General features: G+C 36.9%; 1 protein-coding gene across 1 annotated transcript; it reads left to right on the top strand.

The window, feature by feature from the left end:
• Positions 1-441: 441 nt before the first annotated feature.
• gucy1b1 (guanylate cyclase 1 soluble subunit beta 1) lies at positions 442-20,965 on the top strand. The gene is made up of 13 exons (XM_085162549.1): positions 442-557; positions 917-990; positions 3,443-3,543; positions 3,665-3,783; positions 7,194-7,391; positions 8,464-8,694; positions 8,858-8,974; positions 12,700-12,833; positions 14,546-14,743; positions 15,904-16,141; positions 16,800-16,940; positions 19,274-19,428; positions 19,621-20,965. The coding sequence occupies exons 1-13, from the start codon at positions 555-557 to the stop codon at positions 19,745-19,747; spliced, it is 1,836 nt and encodes a 611-aa protein (XP_085018675.1). The 5' UTR covers positions 442-554; the 3' UTR covers positions 19,748-20,965.
• The last annotated feature ends 1,293 nt before the right edge of the window (positions 20,966-22,258 follow it).

The following is a 22,258-nucleotide window of genomic DNA, read 5'->3' as shown; positions in this document are numbered from 1 at the left end:
CTTATTATTCTTAATCTTAATATTAATTATGTTAATATTTCGTTACTTATAGCCTTGTTTAGTAGAAACATAAATGCATGACCTTTATTTTGAAAAAGAAAAGTAGGTCTGTTTTAAATATATTTATATATAGTTGTGGTTCCAGGTGTATCACCTGGGTACTTCTACCCTTAATATCAATAATAAACCCTGTTACCCCGCATACTTTTTCAAAATGATGATTTTAGGTAAGTTTAAATGAAAAACTGTTAACATGTTTATCAGAATATATTATCAGGGCATTACAGTTGAACGCTCTTAGCAGAAACTATGTACGGAGAGTGCAGGTTGACCAGCATCACTTGGGCAACAGCAGATTCATTGCCATTGGTCAAAGTCTGCTTACGTAACGCCATTGCCGATCTGTTATTGGACAGTCTGGCTGTCAGTAAGAAGCTGACTGAAAAACGGGAGCTGGACCCAGAGACAGTCAGCATCTGTACCAAACGATGAAGATTTTGCTGGATTCTAATAATTTTGCTCAAAAATAAAGAAAACGAGAAACAGCGGACATCATGGTAAGTATTTAACATTAATATTTCCGATTGTGTTTGAATACTAATTAAGTAAGTAGCATTTCCCCCCCGAAACGGTGTATTTGCGGTTGTCGTTTCCTGTTGGAATACCGCTATGTAGCGGTTTTTACAATAATATCCATGATTATCCTCATATTAAAATATATTAATAGCTGGACAGAACGTACATGAACACAAAAGGTCATAAAATGTTTAAGAATATTTAATGTAATAAGCATATTTATATTTATACATATATATATATATATATATATATATATATATATATATATATATTTAAGAAAATTGCGTTCGTTCCATGAAATATAACTCACGTTGCTCGTGTTTTTGAAAATTTACAGTATGGTTTTGTGAATCACGCCCTGGAGCTCCTCGTTTTGAGGAATTACGGTCCGGAAGTGTGGGAAGACATCAAGTGAGTTTCAGGATGTGTTTACTATTCAGCCATGTTGGTATCAAAGGTTACACTGTAGCAACTTAGATCACAACAACAAGGACACAGGCCAGGCCTAATGTATACTGTACAGCCAGCCCAGCAGCATACACTGCCACAGTGTTACCAGCAAGAACAGATTAACCTGAATACCCTCCACCCTCTGTAGGCTCATGTAGGTTCACACCAAAAGTTAGTTGGTGAAGTGACAAAATGCCATTATTATTATTATTATTATTATTATTATTATTATTATTATTATTATTATTATTTCCCATTATGGTTGTAATTGTAACAAGTAAATACCTGCAATAAATATGCAGTACAGACTTGTTTGATGAAGTAACCTACTAAGAAATGCAAAAATTTATCATTCTGCATTCAAAATCTTGCTTATGTAAAAATATGCATAAATAATCACCAATATCAAGTAAATTCAAGTACTAATTATTGTCATGTTTGTCTATATTTGAATATATTTGCTACCTATAAGTGGAATATTTAAAGTAAAAATGTAATCTTACTTTTTCATAGAACTGGTTGACCTCTGGAACTTTAATCATAATTGCTGTTTACCGTTTAGATTATCCACTTTATTAGTGGAGTTTAAAAAAATGTAAAAAAATAATTCTCTTCTCTAAATCCATCTGCCATTTCTTGCTTTAAATAAGCATTTCTTATCAGGTTCTTATATTTAGGCCTAGTAAGTTCGCTGTAATCAAAATGTTATTAGTCACTGAATAAAATGCCTTTTTCACCAGAATGTAACTTAAATGAATGTGTTAATTCTGTTATTTTTATTTTTATTTTTTTTGCAGAAAAAGCTGGCAATATCTTTTTGTGATGTTTTTACATTTTTTCAAAGAAAAACTGCAAGTACACCCCTTTGGACAAAACATGATGACTTAACAGTAGGAGAATCAGTAAAGATGCAACTGGAAACATTGCTAAAGATCAGCATTAACCAGACAGTACAACCGCACAGTGTCACATCAAAAGACAGGAAACTTTATTGCACACTCTGAAATAACAACAACAATAACAACAAAATAAATAAAGATAAAAAATAAAACCAGTATAAAAATAACTATGAACTATAACTATAAAAGAGTGTACTTTTGTTATGTCTAGAAAGCGAAGATGCAAAGTAGTTCATGGAGTTGGCAAACAACATTATGATATATACACTGTGAACAAACTGATAAGTGGGACTCGACCAGCTCTAATATGACAATCTGCTGCTGTGAACATAGTGACTTTAGATGACAAATGAAAGTGCTGTTTGCAGGTTTCTGCCAGTGAAACCTTGTTTAGGAAAGAGACACAGTGTCTGATTTAGTGGGATTTGAAACTAAAGCATTCGAGCTGATACTGAGAGTAATATCAAGTAAGCTTATTATCTCATTTTAGACTGAGGTGGCATCCGAGGCAGTTGCCTCTTAATATGTTTAATATGGACACTAAAGATTGACAAGGATACAGCAGCAAAACTAACGAATCCTTTGTTTATTCATATACAGTAAAGTATAATTCAAATGTGCTCCAATTGCCAAAACCCCATAAAATAAAATAGTTTACACTATATGAGCTTTAAGTTTAGTCAACTTTAGGTTTAGTCTTAATGAGTCCTTTCCCCAGAATAATGGCCATTTTCTTCAGCTGTTGAAATATTTGGCTTAAAGTGAAGTTTATTTTTCATCTGTAGTCTTCTATGCCCTATGCATGACCCTGTGAGCTGCAGCTGCCTTTTGTAAATGTTTTCAGAGTGGTCATTTTCCAGCCACCACAAAAAAACATGCTTCAGCGTGGCATGCTACAGCTCAGGGTTATATGTTACATCTCCAAATGTAACTCGCTGTTACTCAGTGCTCAGTTTACCAGGTTCCGTCATGTGCTTTTTTAAAGGTTTTCATGAACTCAGTTATTTATATCAGAATTCTTACTTTTTCAAAGCTCGGTATGTTTTTCCAGCTGTGACACATTATGATAAAATTGTGGTTGCTGGTCAGGCCTGTAAATCATTCCTGTTTACTCAGTTAAATATTTGCAATCAGAAGCTCATTAAGCTTTCTGACAATTTTGTGAAAATTGGATTTTCTAAGATATAAATAGCAAAATGTACTCAGGAGCTTGGAGTGCATTGTATCAAAGGACCTGCAGTAGATCTAAACCTGATTAGCTATCTCTGCTTGTTCAGCAGTGCAATTCACACAAGGACTTCAAAGCAATATCAAAAGCTTTATTTAATGTTTCCAGCTGAATATATATCATGAAAGAAGACCCAACCGTTGGTGTCGAGTTGTTGGTGTAAACAGAAAAGCAACTGCAAAAAAGCCAAAGCTAGTGGTTTCCTGAACAAGTTGCCTACGAGACTGTTTACTTCTGCTGTGACATTTGCTGTAGCTTGTGAGTAACAGCTTCCCTTTGTTTTCAGGAGGGAGGCTCAGCTTGATATTGAGGGCCAGTTCCTCGTTAGAATCATATATGAGGATGGCAAAACATATGATCTTGTTGCAGCTGCAAGCAAAGTTCTCAGTAAGTAACAGCACGATTTTAAATCCCTGGAAATGAAATAAATGTAATTTGATGTAGGATACAAATGAAGCTTTAGCAGACATTTGCCCGATTTTAATAAGCTTTTTGTTTTGTTTTGCAGAAGTTGATGCGGGAGAGATCTTGCAGATGTTTGGCAAGATGTTTTTTGAATTTTGCCAGGAGTCAGGATATGACACCATCTTACGCGTGCTGGGCTCAAACGTTCGTGAATTCCTGCAGGTAGAGTCTTCCTCTTTGCCTTTAGGAGCGAACTGAAGATGAGAGGAGGTTTTATTCATCACACTGAGTTTTTAGCCTGTGAAAACATTTGTATGATATTTTCTGCTGAGTTTTGGAGGGTTCTTAGGCTGAAGATTTGAGGCTTTTTAACAGAAAGCCAGACTTAACACACTGTGGCTGTAAAGTTTGAAAGACACGATAATTTACTGAGCACAAAAAATGTTATGTTGTAGTATATCTTTTTTTTTTTTAGCTTAAAGGTCAGCTGGATGTGTTACATCGCATAAATCAGCTTTGGGTGTCACGTGAAAACACTGGATTGTTGTAAATTGGTCGTTTCATGCTGATAAATACCATTTGTTCGGGGAGTATTTGTAAGATTCCACTTTTGCAGTAAATTAAAAAAATAATGTTATACTGTATAACTATATATAGCTGGATTCTGCTGCTAGAAATCAGCAAACGTAAAGGCCTCAAGTTAAGTAAACACTTGTAGAACAGTACTCTGCAAAAGTCTTGGCCTATCCCTCAGTTCTGTATATTTTAATAGTAAAATAGAAAACAGGTGTAGCAATTTATTGAAAGATGTGCAAACATAAATGGGAATACTGTATAAATACAACTTGAAAGTTTGTAATGCTGTGACCAGGTTTATTCTTTAACACAGCCTGAACTTTCTGAGACAGTCTTCCTTACAAAAAGTAGTCTTCAGAAATAGTTATTTAGGCTTTTTGAAGGACATTCAAAACTCTTCTTTGAAAGTTGGAAGCCTTTTGTTCCATGGAACAGGATCCATCACAGATCACTGTAGACAGTCACTGTGTAGCCCTGTTGCCACTGATTTTCAGTTCTTTCTCCCTGTTTTCATTCCTTAACAATGACTTCTTAACAGCCACCCTTCCAGTGACACTACAGCAAACAGTAGATTGACATCTCTCAGGTCCTGTGTCAGGTCTTTACTAAATTGTTTCCTATTTCTGAGACATGGCTTTCAGATAAAGTTCAACTGCTGTAGATAATGTTTAGGTCTGCCATTTCTTCTTTTGTCCTCGACTTGTCCAGTTTTTGGAGATAACCCAAGTTTTCAGCTTAGCTTTCTAGCTCTTTGGGAATCCCCTTGATGGTGCAAAAATACTATTTTATGGCTGTTTTGTATTTCTTTGGTTTTTGGTTTTTGTTCAAAAAGCAACTTTAAAAGTAGGGCTGCAACGATTCATCAGTGTAATCAATCAAGTCGACTATAAAAATTTGTCAATGCGGATTTTCCCGTCATATCCTAATACCACCTAAATGTGTTTTTGTAACTGCAATACACTACAGGAAGCCATGGGGGCAGTATTGTCTATATTGTCTGCCAAGACTGCGCTCAGTACTAACGAAGAATAACATAGCGAGACCCGCTAAACATTAGGATAAAAGAAAATGGAAGCAAAGATTTAATAAAAAAAGTAAACACATTTCACATAAAACAAACAAAGTTAAATGCAGACTGTGCAAAACAGAGCTTTCCATCCACTACAGCACTATTGCAGTGCATATCAAAAATGATTGTGGGAATTTAAGCTGTTATAAATGACTTGCTGACCAAAAACTGTTAAAAATAGGTCAATCATATCTCTCATGAAGAATATCAAGTAATTTAGAGCCAGAAATAACATTTCTAATACAAAGTAGATGCTGCAATCAGTTTTTGGCTAAGTGACTTTTATATATCCGTTATTTATCCTGGTAAAAAGTGTCATTGACATTAAAAACATGGTTTTCAAGCGAGATCTAGCCAAGGGGACAGCTGAAATTGTTAGATATATAACATCACAGTTCTATAAACTTACTTGAAGTGACCTGTTCACTACAGTCTATTTACTAATATAAGTAAAGATATTACTTTACTTATATTAGTAAGATAAGTTAAGTAAGTGCATCGTGTTGAAACCATGTTTATGTGAAGGGTTAGGGTTTGTACGGTTTGTACTGTGATGCTTATGTTAGCTCACCTATTGGAAACTTCTCAGGATGACGCTTGCTTTTGTTTAAATACTAGTAGCACTTTAATTTGTATTATTTCATATTTGTATTTATTTTATTTTTATTCTGACAGTCCTATTGAGTAATGTTAAAAATACATTTGATTATTTTCAAATTTATATTATTTTAATTTGCTGTGGGATGAGATCATCATTGGCAAAAAACTTCTTGATTTTGCCAATAACTGTAGTGTGGCATGAATCTTAGACCTTAGAATATAAAAATTACAAAAAAATTTTGGTGACATTCACAGGTGTGCAACTAGAGCAGGTGAGCTTAAAACAGGAGGTTTGCCCAGGAAACGGAGATAAGACTTATCGACTAATCGAAGAAAAATTGGCAGATTAGTCGACTACCAAAATTATCTTTAGTTGCAGTCCTATTTGAAAGAACTTCAGAAAGCCTGAAGAACTATCAGTCAAGACCACTTTAAAGATTACAAGAATGTCTGGCTGCCTGGAAGCAAAATATAAAGAAATAAGGGTTGGCACAAGTCTTTTGCACAACACTGTTCTTTAATAAAAGGAACAATTTCTCACTGTGCCCCCGCATTCTGTTGTCTGAAATCAGCAAACTTAAGAAATGCCAGTATTCTTTTAAAAGACTTCAAAACCTCTAGAAAGAGTATATATTTCAGTGAAACACAGTGATGCTCTCATTATAGTTTAGGCTGTGTGATGTCAGATACTAAAAAGAAAGCAAGGTCAAAGCGAAAACAGTCGCTGGGTTATTAGATTTCAGTTTATTACAGTACGAAGGGTAACAATGCTGTGTACAACAGCATGATAGAAGACATCATCCACGAGCTTTCCATCCTGTGTTCAGTAATTACTAAAATGTATAATCAGCTGTGACAAAATATGCTGATAATAGTACTTCTCAGTAAATGTGTGTGCTAGGATGATTATGATGTAGTGCCCTTCATTTTGCATTAAGTTTGTTAGGATTTTTTAATCATATTCATTCAGATTAAGTCGCACTCTGTGAAACAAGCCTATTTTCACCCTGCATAGAAACAAGCCTATCCCTTCATAGTTTGTAAGACATCTGTTTGTACAGCTGGTTCTTGCATGAGGCCCGCAGTCTGCATTTTCACAAAAAACAAGTAGAGGAGGAGCAGCACTTCAAAGGGCAGAAGCAAATCGTGATGTGGGGGAGTGCAGCTTCTTTGTGCAGGTGTTTTCTTTTTAGTAGTGATCACATGATGCGATAATAGTTAAAGATAACTTACTGTTGTCATATGTGGTCTAATGAGGTTTTATGATGAACACCCAGCTGAGCTTTTAATTTTTTTATTCACCTTTTGAACTTCTTCTATTTGCACAACATAGAGGGTCGTGTTACAATCGGCTGTTCCATATTTTTTCTTTGATTTGAATTTTCAGAATCTGGATGCTCTCCACGATCACCTGGGCACCATTTATCCCGGGATGAGGGCTCCCTCGTTTCGCTGCACCGATGCAGAGAAAGGAAACAATCTGATTCTTCACTATTACTCGGAGAGAGAAGGCCTGCAAGACATAGTGATTGGCATCATTAAAACCGTCGCTCAGCAAATCCACGGAACAGAGATAGAGATGAAGGTCTCCTTTGTTGTTTTTGTTACCTTTTTGTGCATCGCGAAACCTTCGACTCTTTGGCTCACTCTGTCACTGCTAATGAACGGATATGACTTCTTCTCGCTCCCCTTTAATTTATGGTACAATATTCAAAGGCACTCTTGTGTTCCTGCATTGCATTGTGTCAGAATGTGTAAGTCTGTGTCACACAATATAAGTGGCGAGGCTGTAACGTGAAGATTAAACAACAGAAACTTCTCAAATACCCAAATGGGAACACTGTGACAGCTGCAGTTGAGTAGTGAATTTTTGGATAATGTCTGTGAGTCACAGGATATTTTTAGATCTAAGATATAGAGTCTCTAGCATAGAGACGGTGGGAATCTTTCAAGGAGTTTTATTCTTGCTCCTCATTTTTTTCAAACTTTGCTCTCACTGCGGCTGAACCAAAAATGACTGAGGGAATAGAAGAACAAGCCACATTTAAAATGTTAACTTAACCAGGCTACTCTCAGTAGCACCAAATTAAAAATTTCTAACAAACCAGCATTAAAAACTGTTACGCTTGTTTTTTTTAATTGTAGGCCACCAAAAGCCTCAGCCTTAATCTGTACCATTCCCTGCAGCACGTTATTCCCCTCAGACGTCTACTGTGTTTAGATTGAGCTTTTCCTCTTCATTCAGTCGGTGACATTTTCTCCCAAACTTAATCATATTGTACAGACAGGATAATATCTTTCAGCAATTCTATAATGAAAGCACAGAAAATGGCAGACGCTCCAAATGTGACACACAATTTCTGGAAATATTAGCCAGTGTTGCTGTGGCAACAGGGTGCAGAGACACCAGGTTGACGTCAGCATGCCTTATGCCCATAAAGCCACAGGACTCTGTCATTATTACCCGCCTAATTCTATATAATAAATGCAAAATTAACATTGGTATTATTGGTATTATGTTTATGAAATGAAAATTGCAACGTTAAGGTTCAGATTTCTCTTTAAGGCCGTCATAGTGCTCTAATGATGTGCAACACAGTTAGTCTTGCATCAGTGTCGTCAATATGTTATCAACTTATGAACTTCACGTGATGCAGATGATCCAACCCAAAAATGAGGAGTGTGACCACATCAAATTTCTGATTGAGGAGAAGGAGTCAGAGGAAGAGGCGTTCTACGAAGATCTCGATGGCTTTGAAGAGAACGGCACGCAGGAGACTCGAATCAGCCCGTACACATTTTGCAAGGCCTTTCCATTCCACCTCATGTTTGACAAGGACCTGATGCTCACACAGTGTGGGAACGCCATTTACCGAGTCCTGCCACAGGTCTGCATTCACATTCAGTTCTCCCAAACTCAGAATTTCAAGAAATTAGCAAATAATTATGTTTTAAATATTTGTTTTGTCTTTTATTATCAATAATAATGCTATAGTTTAATATAAAGAATAAATTCAATGTTACTAACATATGGATATTTTTATCATATAGCTCCAGCCGGGTACCTGTATCCTTCCTTCAGTTTTTTCTTTGGTACGTCCTCACATTGACTTCAGCTTTCATGGCATCCTTTCCCACATCAACACTGTCTTCGTTCTTCGTAGCAAGGTATGTATGAAACATGTATGTTTGTAAGAGTGCGTTTGGCTAATCGCTTTTCATGTATTCGTTTAGCAGAGGAAATAGATCAATAAAATACACCAAAGTCTAATTAATTAAAATGTGGTTTGAAAGAATGTGTTAACAGTGTGTTAATATTCATAAGGTCACTGATATTTTTAGAAGCGCCGTAAAATTTGATGCTGTGGAGCTCAGTTAAAAAAAATAAAGGAGAAGGAAATTGTTGCCATGCAGGGAGCACTGAGCATATAAACAAATAGAAATAATATGTAAATTAGAATAATAATAAGAGCATCTCTATAAAAGTAGAAGTTCTGACTCTTTGCTGTTATGGAGCATAACAGCAAAGAGTGTAAACATAGTGCCCAGCAGGAAAGACATCAGAAATGATCTCAGAGAAGCAAATGCTGTTGCTCATAACTCTGGGAAGGGTTTTCTGGTCATTTCCAAACACTCTAAAATCCATCATTTAGCAGTGAGAAAAATTATTCACAAGTGGAAAACATTCAAGACAGTTCTTCCCAGGAGTGGACTTCCCAGCTTATTCACCCTAAGGTCAGACCATGGAATGCTCAGAGAAACTGCAGAAAAAACCAAGAGCTACATTTCAAACTCTACAGGCTTCAGTTTGCATGTCTAATGTTAAAGTTCACGACAGTACAGTTAGAAAGAGACTGAATAAGTATGAGTTGTCTGGAAGGGTTGCCAAGAGAAAGCCTCTTCTCTCTAAAGAAAAATGACTTAAAGCTTAAATTTGCAAAGTTGTATCTGAACAAACCACAAGACCTCTGGAACAATGCCCATCTCCAAGTTAGGTGAAAACCTAACTGTCATGCAGCACAGTTAGAATATACCTTTGTTGGTCAGTGTGAAGTCAAATGAAAAGTCACATGGTAAAAATAGAGCAAGAATAGAAAATAGTTTCAGATTTAAAATTTGTGTGGTCTGGTTTCTCATGGGATGGTTAATTCTTAAGTGACAAAATAATTCAATTCAATTCAATTCAATTTTATTTATATAGCGCCAAATCACAACAAATGTCGCCTCAAGGCGCTTCATAGATACAGAGAAAAGCCCAACAATCATATGACCCCCTATGAGCAAGCACTTTGGCGACAGTGGGAAGGAAAAACTCCCTTTTAACAGGAAGAAACCTCCGGCAGAACCAGGCTCAGGGAGGGGCGGCCATCTGCTGCGACCGGTTGGGGTGAGAGAAGGAAGACAGGATAAAAGACATGCTGTGGAAGAGAGACAGAGATTAATAACAGGTATGATTCAATACAGAGAGGTCTATTAACACATAGTGAGTGAGAAAGGTGACTGGAAAGGAAAAACTCAATGCATCATGGGTATCCCCCGGCAGCCTACATCTATTGCAGCATAACTAAGGGAGGATTCAGGGTCACCTGGTCCAGCCCTAACTATATGCTTTAGCAAAAAGGAAAGTTTTAAGCCTAATCTTAAAAGTAGAGATAGTGTCTGTCTCCCGAATCCAAACTGGAAGCTGGTTCCACAGAAGAGGGGCCTGAAAACTGAAGGCTCTCCCTCCCATTCTACTTTTAAATACCCTAGGAACAACAAGTAGGCTTGCAGAGCGGGAGCGAAGTGCTCTAATAGGGTAATATGGTACTACAAGGTCATTAAGATAAGATGGGGCCTGATTATTTAAGACCTTGTATGTGAGGAGCAGGATTTTGAATTCAATTCTGGATTTAACAGGAAGCCAATGAAGGGAAGCCAAAACAGGAGAAATATGCTCTCTCTTTCTAGTCCCTGTCAGTACTCTTGCTGCAGCATTTTGGATTAACTGAAGGCTTTTCAGTGAGTTTTTTGGACATCCTGATAATAATGAATTGCAGTAGTCCAGCCTGGAAGTAATAAATGCATGAACTAGTTTTTCAGCGTCACTCTGAGACAGGATATTTCTAATTTTAGAGATGTTGCGCAAATGGAAGAACGCAGTCTTACATATTTGTTTAATATGTGCGTTGAAGGACATATCCTGGTCAAAAATGACTCCAAGGTTCCTCACAGTGTTACTGGAGGCCAAGGTAATGCCATCCAGAGTAAGAATCTGGTTAGATACCATATTTCTAAGCTTTTCAGCGCCGAGTACAATGACCTCAGTTTTATCTGAGTTAAGAAGCAGAAAGTTAGTGGCCATCCAAGTCTTTATGTCTTTAAGACATTCCTGCAGTTTAACTAATTGGTGTGTGTTATCTGGCTTCATGGACAGATAGAGCTGGGTGTCATCTGCATAGCAATGAAAATGTATGCTATGTCTTCTAATGATGCTGCCTAGGGGAAGCATGTATAATGTAAACAGAATTGGTCCTAGCACTGAACCCTGTGGAACTCCATAATTAACCTCAGTGTGTGAAGAGGACTCTCCATTTACATGCACAAATTGGAGTCTATTAGATAGATATGATACAAACCACTGTAGTGCAATACCTGTAATACCTACAGCATGTTCTAATCGCTCTAATAGGATATTATGGTCAACAGTATCGAATGCTGCACTAAGGTCAAGAAGGACAAGCACAGAGATGAGTCCACTGTCAGAGGCCATAAGAAGATCATTTGTAACCTTCACTAAAGCTGTTTCTGTGCTGTGATGAGCTCTGAAACCTGACTGAAACTCTTCAAATAAACCATTCCTCTGCAGATGATCTGTTAGCTGTTTGACAACTACTCTTTCAAGGATTTTTGATATGAAAGGAAGGTTGGAGATTGGCCTATAATTAGCTAAGACTGCTGGGTCTAGAGATGGCTTTTTGAGTAAAGGTTTAACTGCAGCCACCTTGAAGGCCTGTGGTACATAGCCGATTATTAGAGATAGGTTGATCATATATAAGATCGAAGAATTAATCAATGGCAGGACTTCTTTGAGCAGTTTTGTAGGAATGGGGTCTAAAAGACACGTTGATGGTTTGGAGGAAGTAATTATTGAAGTTAACTCAGAAAGATCGATTGGAGAAAAAGAGTCTAACTTAACATCAATGGTACTAAGAGTAGCTGTAGATAATATTACATCTGTGGGATGATTATTGGTAATTTTTTCTCTAATGATAAAAATTTTATTTGTGAAGAAGTTCATGAAGTCATCACTAGTTAACGTTAAAGGGATGGTTGGCTCAAAAGAGCTCTGACTTTTTGTCAGCCTGGCTACAGTGCTGAAGAGAAACCTGGGGTTGTTCTTATTTTCTTCAATCAGTGATGAGTAGTAAGCTGTTCTGGCTTTGCGGAGGGCTTTCTTATAAAGCAACAAACTATTTCTCCAGGCTAAATGATGATCCTCTAAATTTGTGACAGCCATTTCCTCTCCAGATTACGAGTCATCTGCTTTAGGGTACGTGTTTGAGAATTATACCACGGGGTCAGGTACTTCTGATTAATAGCTGCAGGGCCCGACCGCTATACTCAGATTAATTGTGACAAGACTGATCCTTGAAGCACTGCCATTCTTGGGGCATAAGCTACATGGCTACGTAAGCCCTGACAAAAAAAGAAGAGTTTACTTTTTTTTTTTTCTTTACACAATAAAATCAAAATTAATTTAATGTAATGAGCGCTGAAAAATGTAACATTTAAAATGAAAAGCCAGATTTAAAAATAAAGTGCGAGCTAAACTGGCGCCCAGTTTGGAAGCACATTTAGAAATGAACGCACTGCATCATGAAATATTCATAAGAGGGATGTAATCCTGACAGGAGGGCCTGCTGAATGTGGAGACTGTAGAGAATGAGGACGAGCTGACGGGGGTGGAGATCAGCTGTCTGAGACTGAAAGGACAGATGATTTATTTGCCAGAGGCTGAGAACATCCTTTTTCTTTGCTCACCCAGGTAAGCCATCAGTTGCAGAAGCCTTGACTGAAAATGCACACCAGAAAAATGTTACTTTTACCCACAGAATGAGAATGCTCAGATTTCAGGTGAAGACATCTTGAAATCTAAAGGTTCAAGGTTTTGACTTACAGCAGAGTATAATCTATCTCTGTAAACCAATATTTGAAATAAAGCTGATTTTTTTAAAGGAAGAGTTTTGTTCACTATTAATTGCTCGTATGCATGAAGGTTACTTACAATGTGCTTTTCTTTCTGTGATTTTTGTTTCCAACCAAAATATAAGAAACGAATTTCCACTTTTAGAGCTGTATTGCTACATGATAGTGTTGGAAAAAACTAAATATTTCTGCAAATTACAGCGAGCTGAGACAAACCTTAACATTCAGGATATATAGTCTAACCATAATCTAAGACAGCTAACTTAACACAGGTGAAGTGGATGCTACTTTGAATCAGAGCTGCTGTCAGAAGGAGTCTATTACAGAGTTGGTGGTACTCTGTGAAAGTCCTCGTCCAGATATTCACTGATGATATACTGTTGGACATCTGTAATAATGTTTTTCGTTGTGCATTTAGCATTTCTTATGTCCAGCTGGCGATGCTTATGCTGATGCTAGATGCACGGAGACTAATTAGGTCCCTTCAAACAGCCAGAGTGTTTAAACGACAAAGTTAACTGGAGAATCTGAGAATAATGGACATACTGGTCATATGCAAACATTAAAGATTTCAAAAATCACACTCAAAGTGTCGACATTAAAAATAGATCTAACTTCAGGGGAAAAAGGAAGCTCACCAGAGTCATCAAAAACATCAGTTAGCAAAAACCAAGGAGACAATTATGTGTTTTCACTGTGCTGTATGGTCTCATGGAGTTTAGCATTGCTATATATGGTGGTTTGACACCCCTGGTCTAGATGACTACAAGGCTTATCCTTTAACAGTGTATAGTGTAGCAAAGACAGTATTCTGTGTAAAACGTCTAAGTGTAGTTAATTAGAGCAAGAAAATGATTGATGAAAAGTAGAAGAGACATCAACAGAAGATCTGTTTTTGATTTACTTGTAATTTTGATCTGTTATAATCTCACTAATGAAAATGAGGTTATTTTTTCCATGTAGTTACACACTCTGTTAATCAAGCAATTACACAGAATACTCAGAAGTGTTTTCCTCTTGGCCTTTTGGAAATGACAATGGGCAGGTAGATCGCCAGAGTGTGACCTCCGTTATCCTCTGTAGCTCTTACGTAATCATTCAGAATTTTTTAGTAAACTGTTCGATCCAGGAGATGGCAGGGTTAAAAAGGTCTTGTCCCCTTACATTGAAGGCAGTTTTCAGATTGTAGGATGAGTGTTTTCACTAAAGGTTGCTGCCTTGGAGGACTTTAACTGCTAATGAATGAAAACGAGATGCAACCTGACCAGAAATGATCCGAACAGCACAGCGTCTGACCTCACCAGACAAAAAGCAGCATTTATCTGGAAACATTACAGTGCTCTCAGCCCTCACAAGAGGATGATGATTTCACTGCTCATGCCTCATTTTTTATGCCCTGTATAATTTATAACACCTCTTGATATGAACAAGAACAGCAAGACACAAATCAAATGTTTCCAGCAGCTTCACTCTGCAAAAATCTCTTATAATTTATGACTCTCACTTTTTTTTGCCCTCGCTTTGTTGACCTGTTCCTACTTTTCTGGTTAGTGTTATGAACTTGGACGATCTTACACGGCGGGGACTCTACCTAAGTGACATCCCGCTGCATGATGCCACGCGCGACCTGGTGCTGCTGGGCGAGCAGTTTCGTGAGGAGTACAAACTGACCCAAGAGCTGGAAATCTTGACGGATCGCCTCCAGCACACACTCCGAGCCCTGGAGGACGAAAAGAAAAAGACAGATAGGTTTGACTGTTTTTATATTTTCATTAAAGTAGTCTTTAAGTACAGTGTGGGGTCAGATATTTATTAATTACAGGTATTATGCCCACCAATTCTCAATCAGTTTTTTGACATTATAATGTAGCTAGTATATGCAGCTTTAACCCATGTTGCCTGTCTCCCTTCATTTTTTCACTTTATTTAAACAAAAGAAAGTATTAAATGATATCATTTACATTTTCTAGTTATGTCATTATCTGTAGGTTGTGTGCAGTATCCAAATTCACTACTATAAATCTCTAATAGCACTGTCATGATTCATTTGCTAGGAAAAAAATGATAAAAAAAAAAGATTGTTTATTATAAGTCTTGAGTAGGGAGATAAAGAGAAGCCTTAACCAGTTTTCCCTTTTAAGGGCAAATCACCGACAATACAGAAAGACACAGGTCTCAGTACAACAAAGTTGCATTAAGGATGTATGACAGCAGGGCAAGCAGGGACTGATATTTCAGCTTCTCTTCAGTCCCTGTCAGAAAAAGGCCTGCCATTGTATTTTGTCACAGCAGTGGGTGACAGCTGGAGATGGAGAAGGGTGGAGTGTGATCTTTATTAAGAGCGCTGTAGCAGTTTATCTTCTCTTAGGAAAAGACTTTCACTCTCCCACTGGATTCCCACGTTATTATTCTGACCATTCTCTGGACTCAGATTGCCTCGGGCTCCAGACATCGATTTGAATTCATGGCTTCTCTAAATTTTAAGAGAACTGCTGCTGCACTGTTGTTGCCTTTTTAGATGCTACATCACTCTTTGTTTTTGCTTCTTTTCAACTTAGAGGTACAAGGCTGTGCATAAAATCTTAACTATTTTAGATTTAAATATATGTATTTAAGCGCTGTATATATATATATACTATTTTTTTTATGAATACATTTTAGAGTTTGCCATCTGTATGCATCATTCATCCTAAGATTATGATGCATCAAGGAAGGTATTTTGCTTTTAAGAGGCAGCCATGATCTAACCAGTTACCATAGAAACACCACCCTCCTTTCTGAAAGCAGCTTCCACAGCAAAATGACCAAAAGGTGGTGTTTGTGCAAACAAAATGCTGATCCAAAGGACGGACTTCAGCCCGGCGTCCCCAGCTCTCGCCCAGAATGTTCATTTCTCTTCTCCTTCTCAGATTGCTCTATTCTGTCCTGCCACCATCTGTTGCCAATGAGCTGCGACACAAACGCCCGGTGCCAGCAAAGCGCTATGACAACGTGACCATCCTCTTTAGTGGCATTGTCGGGTTCAATGCTTTCTGCAGCAAGCACGCCTCAGCTGAAGGAGCCATCAAGATCGTCAACCTGCTCAACGATGTTTACACACGCTTTGACATTTTGACAGACTCTCGGAAGAACCCTTATGTATACAAGGTCAGAAGCAGGAACTTTACCATCACGTAATATTGAATACTGGTGTAAATTTGTGGTCAATAAAAAGACCAGAAAGGAGGAAGTTTTGCTTCTACTCTGGAGGTCTGGTTCTGCAGCTGTAATGCACTAAGCTGCTGAATAATATTATGCAATTATGCACATGCAACTCAGTTACAGAGTATTTATATCAGTTAACTTAGGGTAGTACCAACATCTAAACAGGGTGTAGTTTTACAATGGCACTGCACCATTTTATAGGCCTCGTGCAACAGATTTACTCTCCAGGCTTTCAGACAAGAATGCACTTTAAGAAGTCAAACAGACCTCTTCCATGAGATTGGCTTCAGGCACTGGGTCACCAAAAAAAGTAATATTTACTCTACAAGCTGAATGGCTAGGTGGTCCAGGGGTTTTAACAGGGCTTAAAGAGTCCCTGAATGTCTTAAAGCTGATGTAAGTGTTTAAGTGTTTATCTCAGGGTGTTTCAGTTTATTTCTGGCTGCACAGCACATTGGAACACCCCCCACCCCCCGTTGTACAGTGGGAACAAATCATTCTACATGAAGCAAAAGTAAATAGAAGCAGAAAAGAAAAAAGAAGTCATGACATCACTCATGTGGAGAATAAGAAAATGTTTTGGTTTATTTTCTTTATACAGGTGGAAACAGTCGGTGATAAGTACATGACGGTTAGTGGCCTGCCCGAGCCGTGCACACACCACGCAAAGTCGATCTGCCACCTTGCTCTCGACATGATGGAGATTGCTGGACAAGTGAAAGTGGATGATGAACCAGTGCAGGTGTGATATGAATCTCAGGTTTCAGAATAAAACCTGCATATTATACTTCATATTCAGCTGAGCAACTTTTTATACAGTACTTTTGCTTGACCTTAAATAATACCTGTTGCTGCTGAGAAAATTAGCAGAATATATTTATTTTTCTATAGTTTTAGCTGCTTCCAACACTGATAGATTATAGGCGTGCCTATAGAGATCTCCTTGAACACTCTTGCCCACCATGTTACAAAAATTGTGAGGTGTGTAACTGGCCTAAACCACACCAGAGCGCAGCAAAGCCGTCACTTTTGTTGTGCCTTAAGGCAGTAGTGGCGAGTGTAATCTTTAGGTCTCGCTCGCTGATCGCGATTATCAACGATGAATCATCACAAGTGAATCAAAGTGTGTTTATGATTTGATTTTAAAACAATTGGTTTTAATCAGAATAATTTCTCCCAAATTGGGAAGTTAATGCATGTGAGAGGAATAATTTCCTGTATTAGTCCTGGTTTGATTGGGTAGCAAAGGAAAATGTGAAGGTGTCGGAAACATTACCTCCACCTGCTGAAGCTCAGTGTGGCAGTAGTATATGTCTGTCTAGTCTAAAGCCAGTTCAGATGTTGTTCAAATTTAATCGTGGTGGCAGAGAATCAACACACTCAGTCACTCACTGTGGACAGTTTACTGTGGACCTGTCAGCTCCAAGACTTTTATAGTAAACAAAAGCTAAATTAAAAACTAACACTAGATGTGGAAAAAAAATTCAAATTAAAAATAGACTTTTGAAAAAAAAACTGAAACTGAAATGAGAATATAGAGGAAACATGCTTAGTTTGAGAGTTTGATAGTTTGGAAAAAATCTTATTATATCTTTGATGGATGTGTTTATTGAGACTTTGGATGACTATGAGACTGTAAGTCAAGTCCTTTTAAAAAATTATGTGTTTTTATTGTAACACCTGTACTGATTTTCTTAGATCTTGCCTCCGACACATGTCTTCCATACATGAATTAATTTAGTAAAAAGACTAAAATATATTATTATAAACTGAAAAAAACCAACCTGAAACTGGAAAAAAAAACCCACTCTGGAAACTAACTAAAACTAAACTTAATTTAAAAAAAAAGGTAGAAATGAAATGAAATAGAGAAATTAATTAGAAAATGCAAAACTATAATTCCATTTTTACATACAGGCTGTAACAGTTAAGAACGTAACAGTGTAAACTTTAGTGCACAGAGGATTTTTTTAAACAAATTAAATAGACCAAAAAAAAGGACTAACTGGAAAATAATGTCATTGCATGTATTTCATCTTGTCTCTCTAACATGTCTGTTATATAGCTGTTGGATTATCTCTGTGTGGTGATGCGCGCTGACTGTCTAACTGTTCTCCTTCACATTTAATTATTTTTCAGCTTCTAAGCACTCCATCTGTTATTTTGGCACAGATGATTTTTTGGAGCGCTGTCGGCTTTCTAATATTAGTTTGAAAATTCTCATATTAGTGCACCATATTAATGTGTCAGGCATTTACTCTATTACACGTAATATATACACATTTTTATTTTAGAATAATTATACCTGCGTATCTGGGAATGTATTTTCGTGCTGAAGTAATGAGCAATGAGAAGTTGTTTAAGTGAGTGCTGGAGATTGTTATTATATCAATGACTGTTGAGACTTAACTTTGGAAAATTGTGTCTGGTTAACAAAAGACTGTTTATTTTCAGACATGGCACTGGCTAAAGAGGGGCCTGGCTTAGTAGCAGAAACCGACTCAAATCATTTCACGATCCTGTGGCTTAAAATAGATTCTCATTTGTCCCAAACACTCCTGGCATGTTCATGCTCTGATGGCAGCAAGCGCTGAAGTGCCTATAAGATTAAGTGTAAATATTAGTCTCTTGATTGTCGAGGATTTCTTTTGGAACTGTTTACTGCAAATTTGAAACTACAAGGAAATTTTAATTTTGTGCATGGAGACACCCCAGGCAAAGTCAACCTTATATTTACCAACCACATGTCAGTCGATGGCTTTAAGAATTTGTGCCAACACAAAACTTGCAATTTATTTCTATAAAGCATAAATTATTCATTCAAGTCCTTGAGTTATAATGTACACGGGATTTAAAGTAGTACATTTTGTAGGAAATAAGGTTTGTTGTGTGCTGTTTTACAAATAAATGTACAGCAGATAACTAATGATCTGTGCTGCAGAGATGTATTTAAAGTTACGTTTGCAAATTTAAAAAGAAACAGGGATGTCTTTAGGTAACTGCAGCATTTATTTTGCTTTGGTTAAAGTGTAAACATGCGCTTCGATCACATGTTTTCTTCTCTTTTCTTTTCAGATTACTATTGGGATCCACACAGGAGAGGTGGTGACCGGAGTCATTGGGCAGAGGATGCCCAGATATTGCCTTTTTGGAAATACGGTCAACCTCACAAGCCGTACAGAGACGACGGGTGAAAAAGGAAAAATAAACGTGTCTGAATATACGTACCGGTGAGCAGCAGCGTCTCCTTATTTTTCAGGATCAGTTGTACTGCTAGAATTTTTTTATTCTTTTAACTTTTAAGAAAATATCCATTAATAGACATAAAACATGAAGCATATACAAGGAAAAACAAACCTAGTTACTGTGGACGTGAGCACGGCAAGTGTGCAGCTTGTGTGATATGTAGCGTTGTATTGCAGGTGTTTGCAGTCTGCCGAGAATGCCGACCCTCAGTTTCATCTGGAGTATCGGGGCCCGGTCACCATGAAAGGAAAGAAGGAGCCAATGAAGGTGTGGTTTCTTTCCAGGAAGCCCACAGACGCTTAAGGATCATCGAAGGATTGCATTAATGCGGTCATGTCCTGTCACATTTTGTTACAGGGATGGGTTGGATCAGGTGACACATATGCAGATATTTTTATTATGATGAAACACATTTGTCTATCCGAACACCCGCCTCTCTCTACGTACCCATGGTCTGCCATTACCTCACTACATTTTATAGCTGTGTAGCATTTCATCGAGAGGTCCGTGATACAGTATTTGGTGCAGTCAAGTTTGATACGTTTGATACATACAAAGTGGTGTATTAGACTACACACTAAAGGTTTTAATAAACAAAACAATTTCCATTTATTGATTATTTTTATTTTAGTTTCCGTTTTTGTCTGCCGTGTTTGTGTAGTGTGAAGCGTGCCAAAAAAAGACAATTTATAGCCAAATTAAGTAATTTCAGAATATGCTTTATTTTATCATCATCATATTAAATTTTACAGGTACAGAATATATTAAATGTAAGTAAAAATTTGACTAATTAGTTTAATGAAAATGACGGTAGAGCTTACATTATTGTCCTTGTTCACCAAATGTGAGAATTTATAGTTTTACACTGAATATATTACACTGGCTTCAAGATTATTATAACAAATGAGAATTTAGATTTAGACTAGATATTATTATATATATAATACTGATGTCAAACTAGTGTGCCAACTACATTCATATACAGTTTTACATTACACAGACTTACTTGTATTTTTAAAAGCCACAAATCATAAAGCATTTGAGCCAATAGTTCTTTACATGTACCCATTACTTAATTATTAAAATACCCTTAGTATTAAAAGCACTTAACACTATTTTATATATTTATGTTACCTCTGTACACATTGCACAATCACCTCATGTCTGCTTAAATGATATTGAATGCTATTTTCAGTTCTACTGTATGTTACTGAGATAAAGCTACATATTTATTGTGTCATGTTATTTTGTATTTATTCCTTTTTTGAGAAAAGAACTGTTATTACTTTTAGAAATGAAAAAAGAAAACGTATGGTAAATTTTGCTATGTATGACACTACTTTGTGCCTCCATCACATGTTGGATTAATCTCACTTGAGTTTATGTGCTGTACAATTTTCCAAATCACTATTAATAAACTAAACACAGTGTCCTCCGAGGTTTAATGTGTGACAACACACAGGTGCCTCTTGTGTTATAAGAGTGCATTTCTGTGCTTGTAGGACATCTTGTTTTATCTGGTGTTTATTTTGGAGGTGACTAATAAATAATGTGGACAAGTGTGGATTACTTGATATAGATATTTTATTTTGTACTGCATATATATATATATATATATATATAATCCGTCAGGAAATTCAGACTGAATCATGTAGCTGTATTTTATGGTCTTTATTTTTGACCAAAGGCTGAAGTATGGCACACACACGTATGTTTTTTTGAGATGCACTCCCTCTAGTGGTGTGTCAGAAAATTGCAGCCCTTTTCTGTGATAATGGCCACATACAGTACTGTGCAAAAGTCTTGAGCCACCCCTTTTCTTTAAAATATTTTGCTTTTTGTAGGTCTTTCAACTTTTTAGATGGCTGCTTTTCACTCATTTTCAGTCCAGTCCTTGTACCTGAACATTTTCAGAGGAATACTTTTTTTTGGATTTGTCAACGCTGAGCTATGAATCATTCAAGCATAAAAAAGGCACCTAACTCAAGCGACGAACCACTGTAGTGTTTACTCATAACAGACATCTTAGCAAAGAATTAATTTTAAATTGCAACTTTAGGGATTTTATTACAAGCAGCCTTTTGCAGCCAGTGTGGTAACACACTGCCATTGTAGTAAAAGCATACCTGGATAGAAAAACACACAATAGAACATTATTAGTCACGGATTAGCCTCTCCATAGTCTGGATCTCAACATTACTGAAGCAGTGTGGGATCATCTCGACAAAGAACAAAATAAAGTTGACTTTCATTCACATTAGAAGTGTACAAACGCAGTTTTTGCCTTATATACTGCATTTCCATGTATGTTTTCATGTTTCAATAAATCACTGCAATCACTGTTTCCCATTTTCCTACAAAAACTATGAAGGAATGGCTCAAGACATTTACACATTACTCTACCTTCAAAATCAGGTAAATTGTTTTATGTGTCTCTTGTCCTGCTTATCCATTCAGAATAAACTTTCTATTGCAGTACAATAATTAAAAAAAAATTGGTCAAGCCAATTTTCTTTAAATAACCAAATGTGAATTTTGCTTAAAATTAGATTCTTACCTTCATATGTAAGAGGCTGGTGGGGTCTTGGACAGGCAAGCAGAGAACATGGACACCCAAGTTTGTGAATGTGATAACTCGAAAATGAAGCAATGTAGGTGTTTCAAATTGATACCACATGTATTTTCTAAAAATCTCAGATGAATTCAAATCTCGGTGACTTCAACTTCAAAGTCGGAGGTTACGTTTTCTGGAAATCTTGTAAATGCAATAACATGATGTAGGATTTTGAAATTGATACCATAGGTATCAATGGG

The sequence above is a fragment of the Neolamprologus multifasciatus genome, chromosome 6 (assembly GCF_963576455.1).
Source record: "Neolamprologus multifasciatus chromosome 6, fNeoMul1.2, whole genome shotgun sequence".
In the NCBI taxonomy this organism is placed as follows: domain Eukaryota; kingdom Metazoa; phylum Chordata; class Actinopteri; order Cichliformes; family Cichlidae; genus Neolamprologus; species Neolamprologus multifasciatus.
Note: the sequence above shows the minus strand (reverse complement) of the source record. Positions and strands in the feature narration are given on the sequence as shown.

Coding starts and splice junctions, on each gene's coding strand:
- gucy1b1 (XM_085162549.1), top strand. Junction 3,544..3,664: donor AGCTGCAAGCAAAGTTCTCA/GTAAGTAACAGC, acceptor TTTGTTTTGCAG/AAGTTGATGCGGGAGAGATC. Junction 3,784..7,193: donor ACGTTCGTGAATTCCTGCAG/GTAGAGTCTTCC, acceptor TTGAATTTTCAG/AATCTGGATGCTCTCCACGA.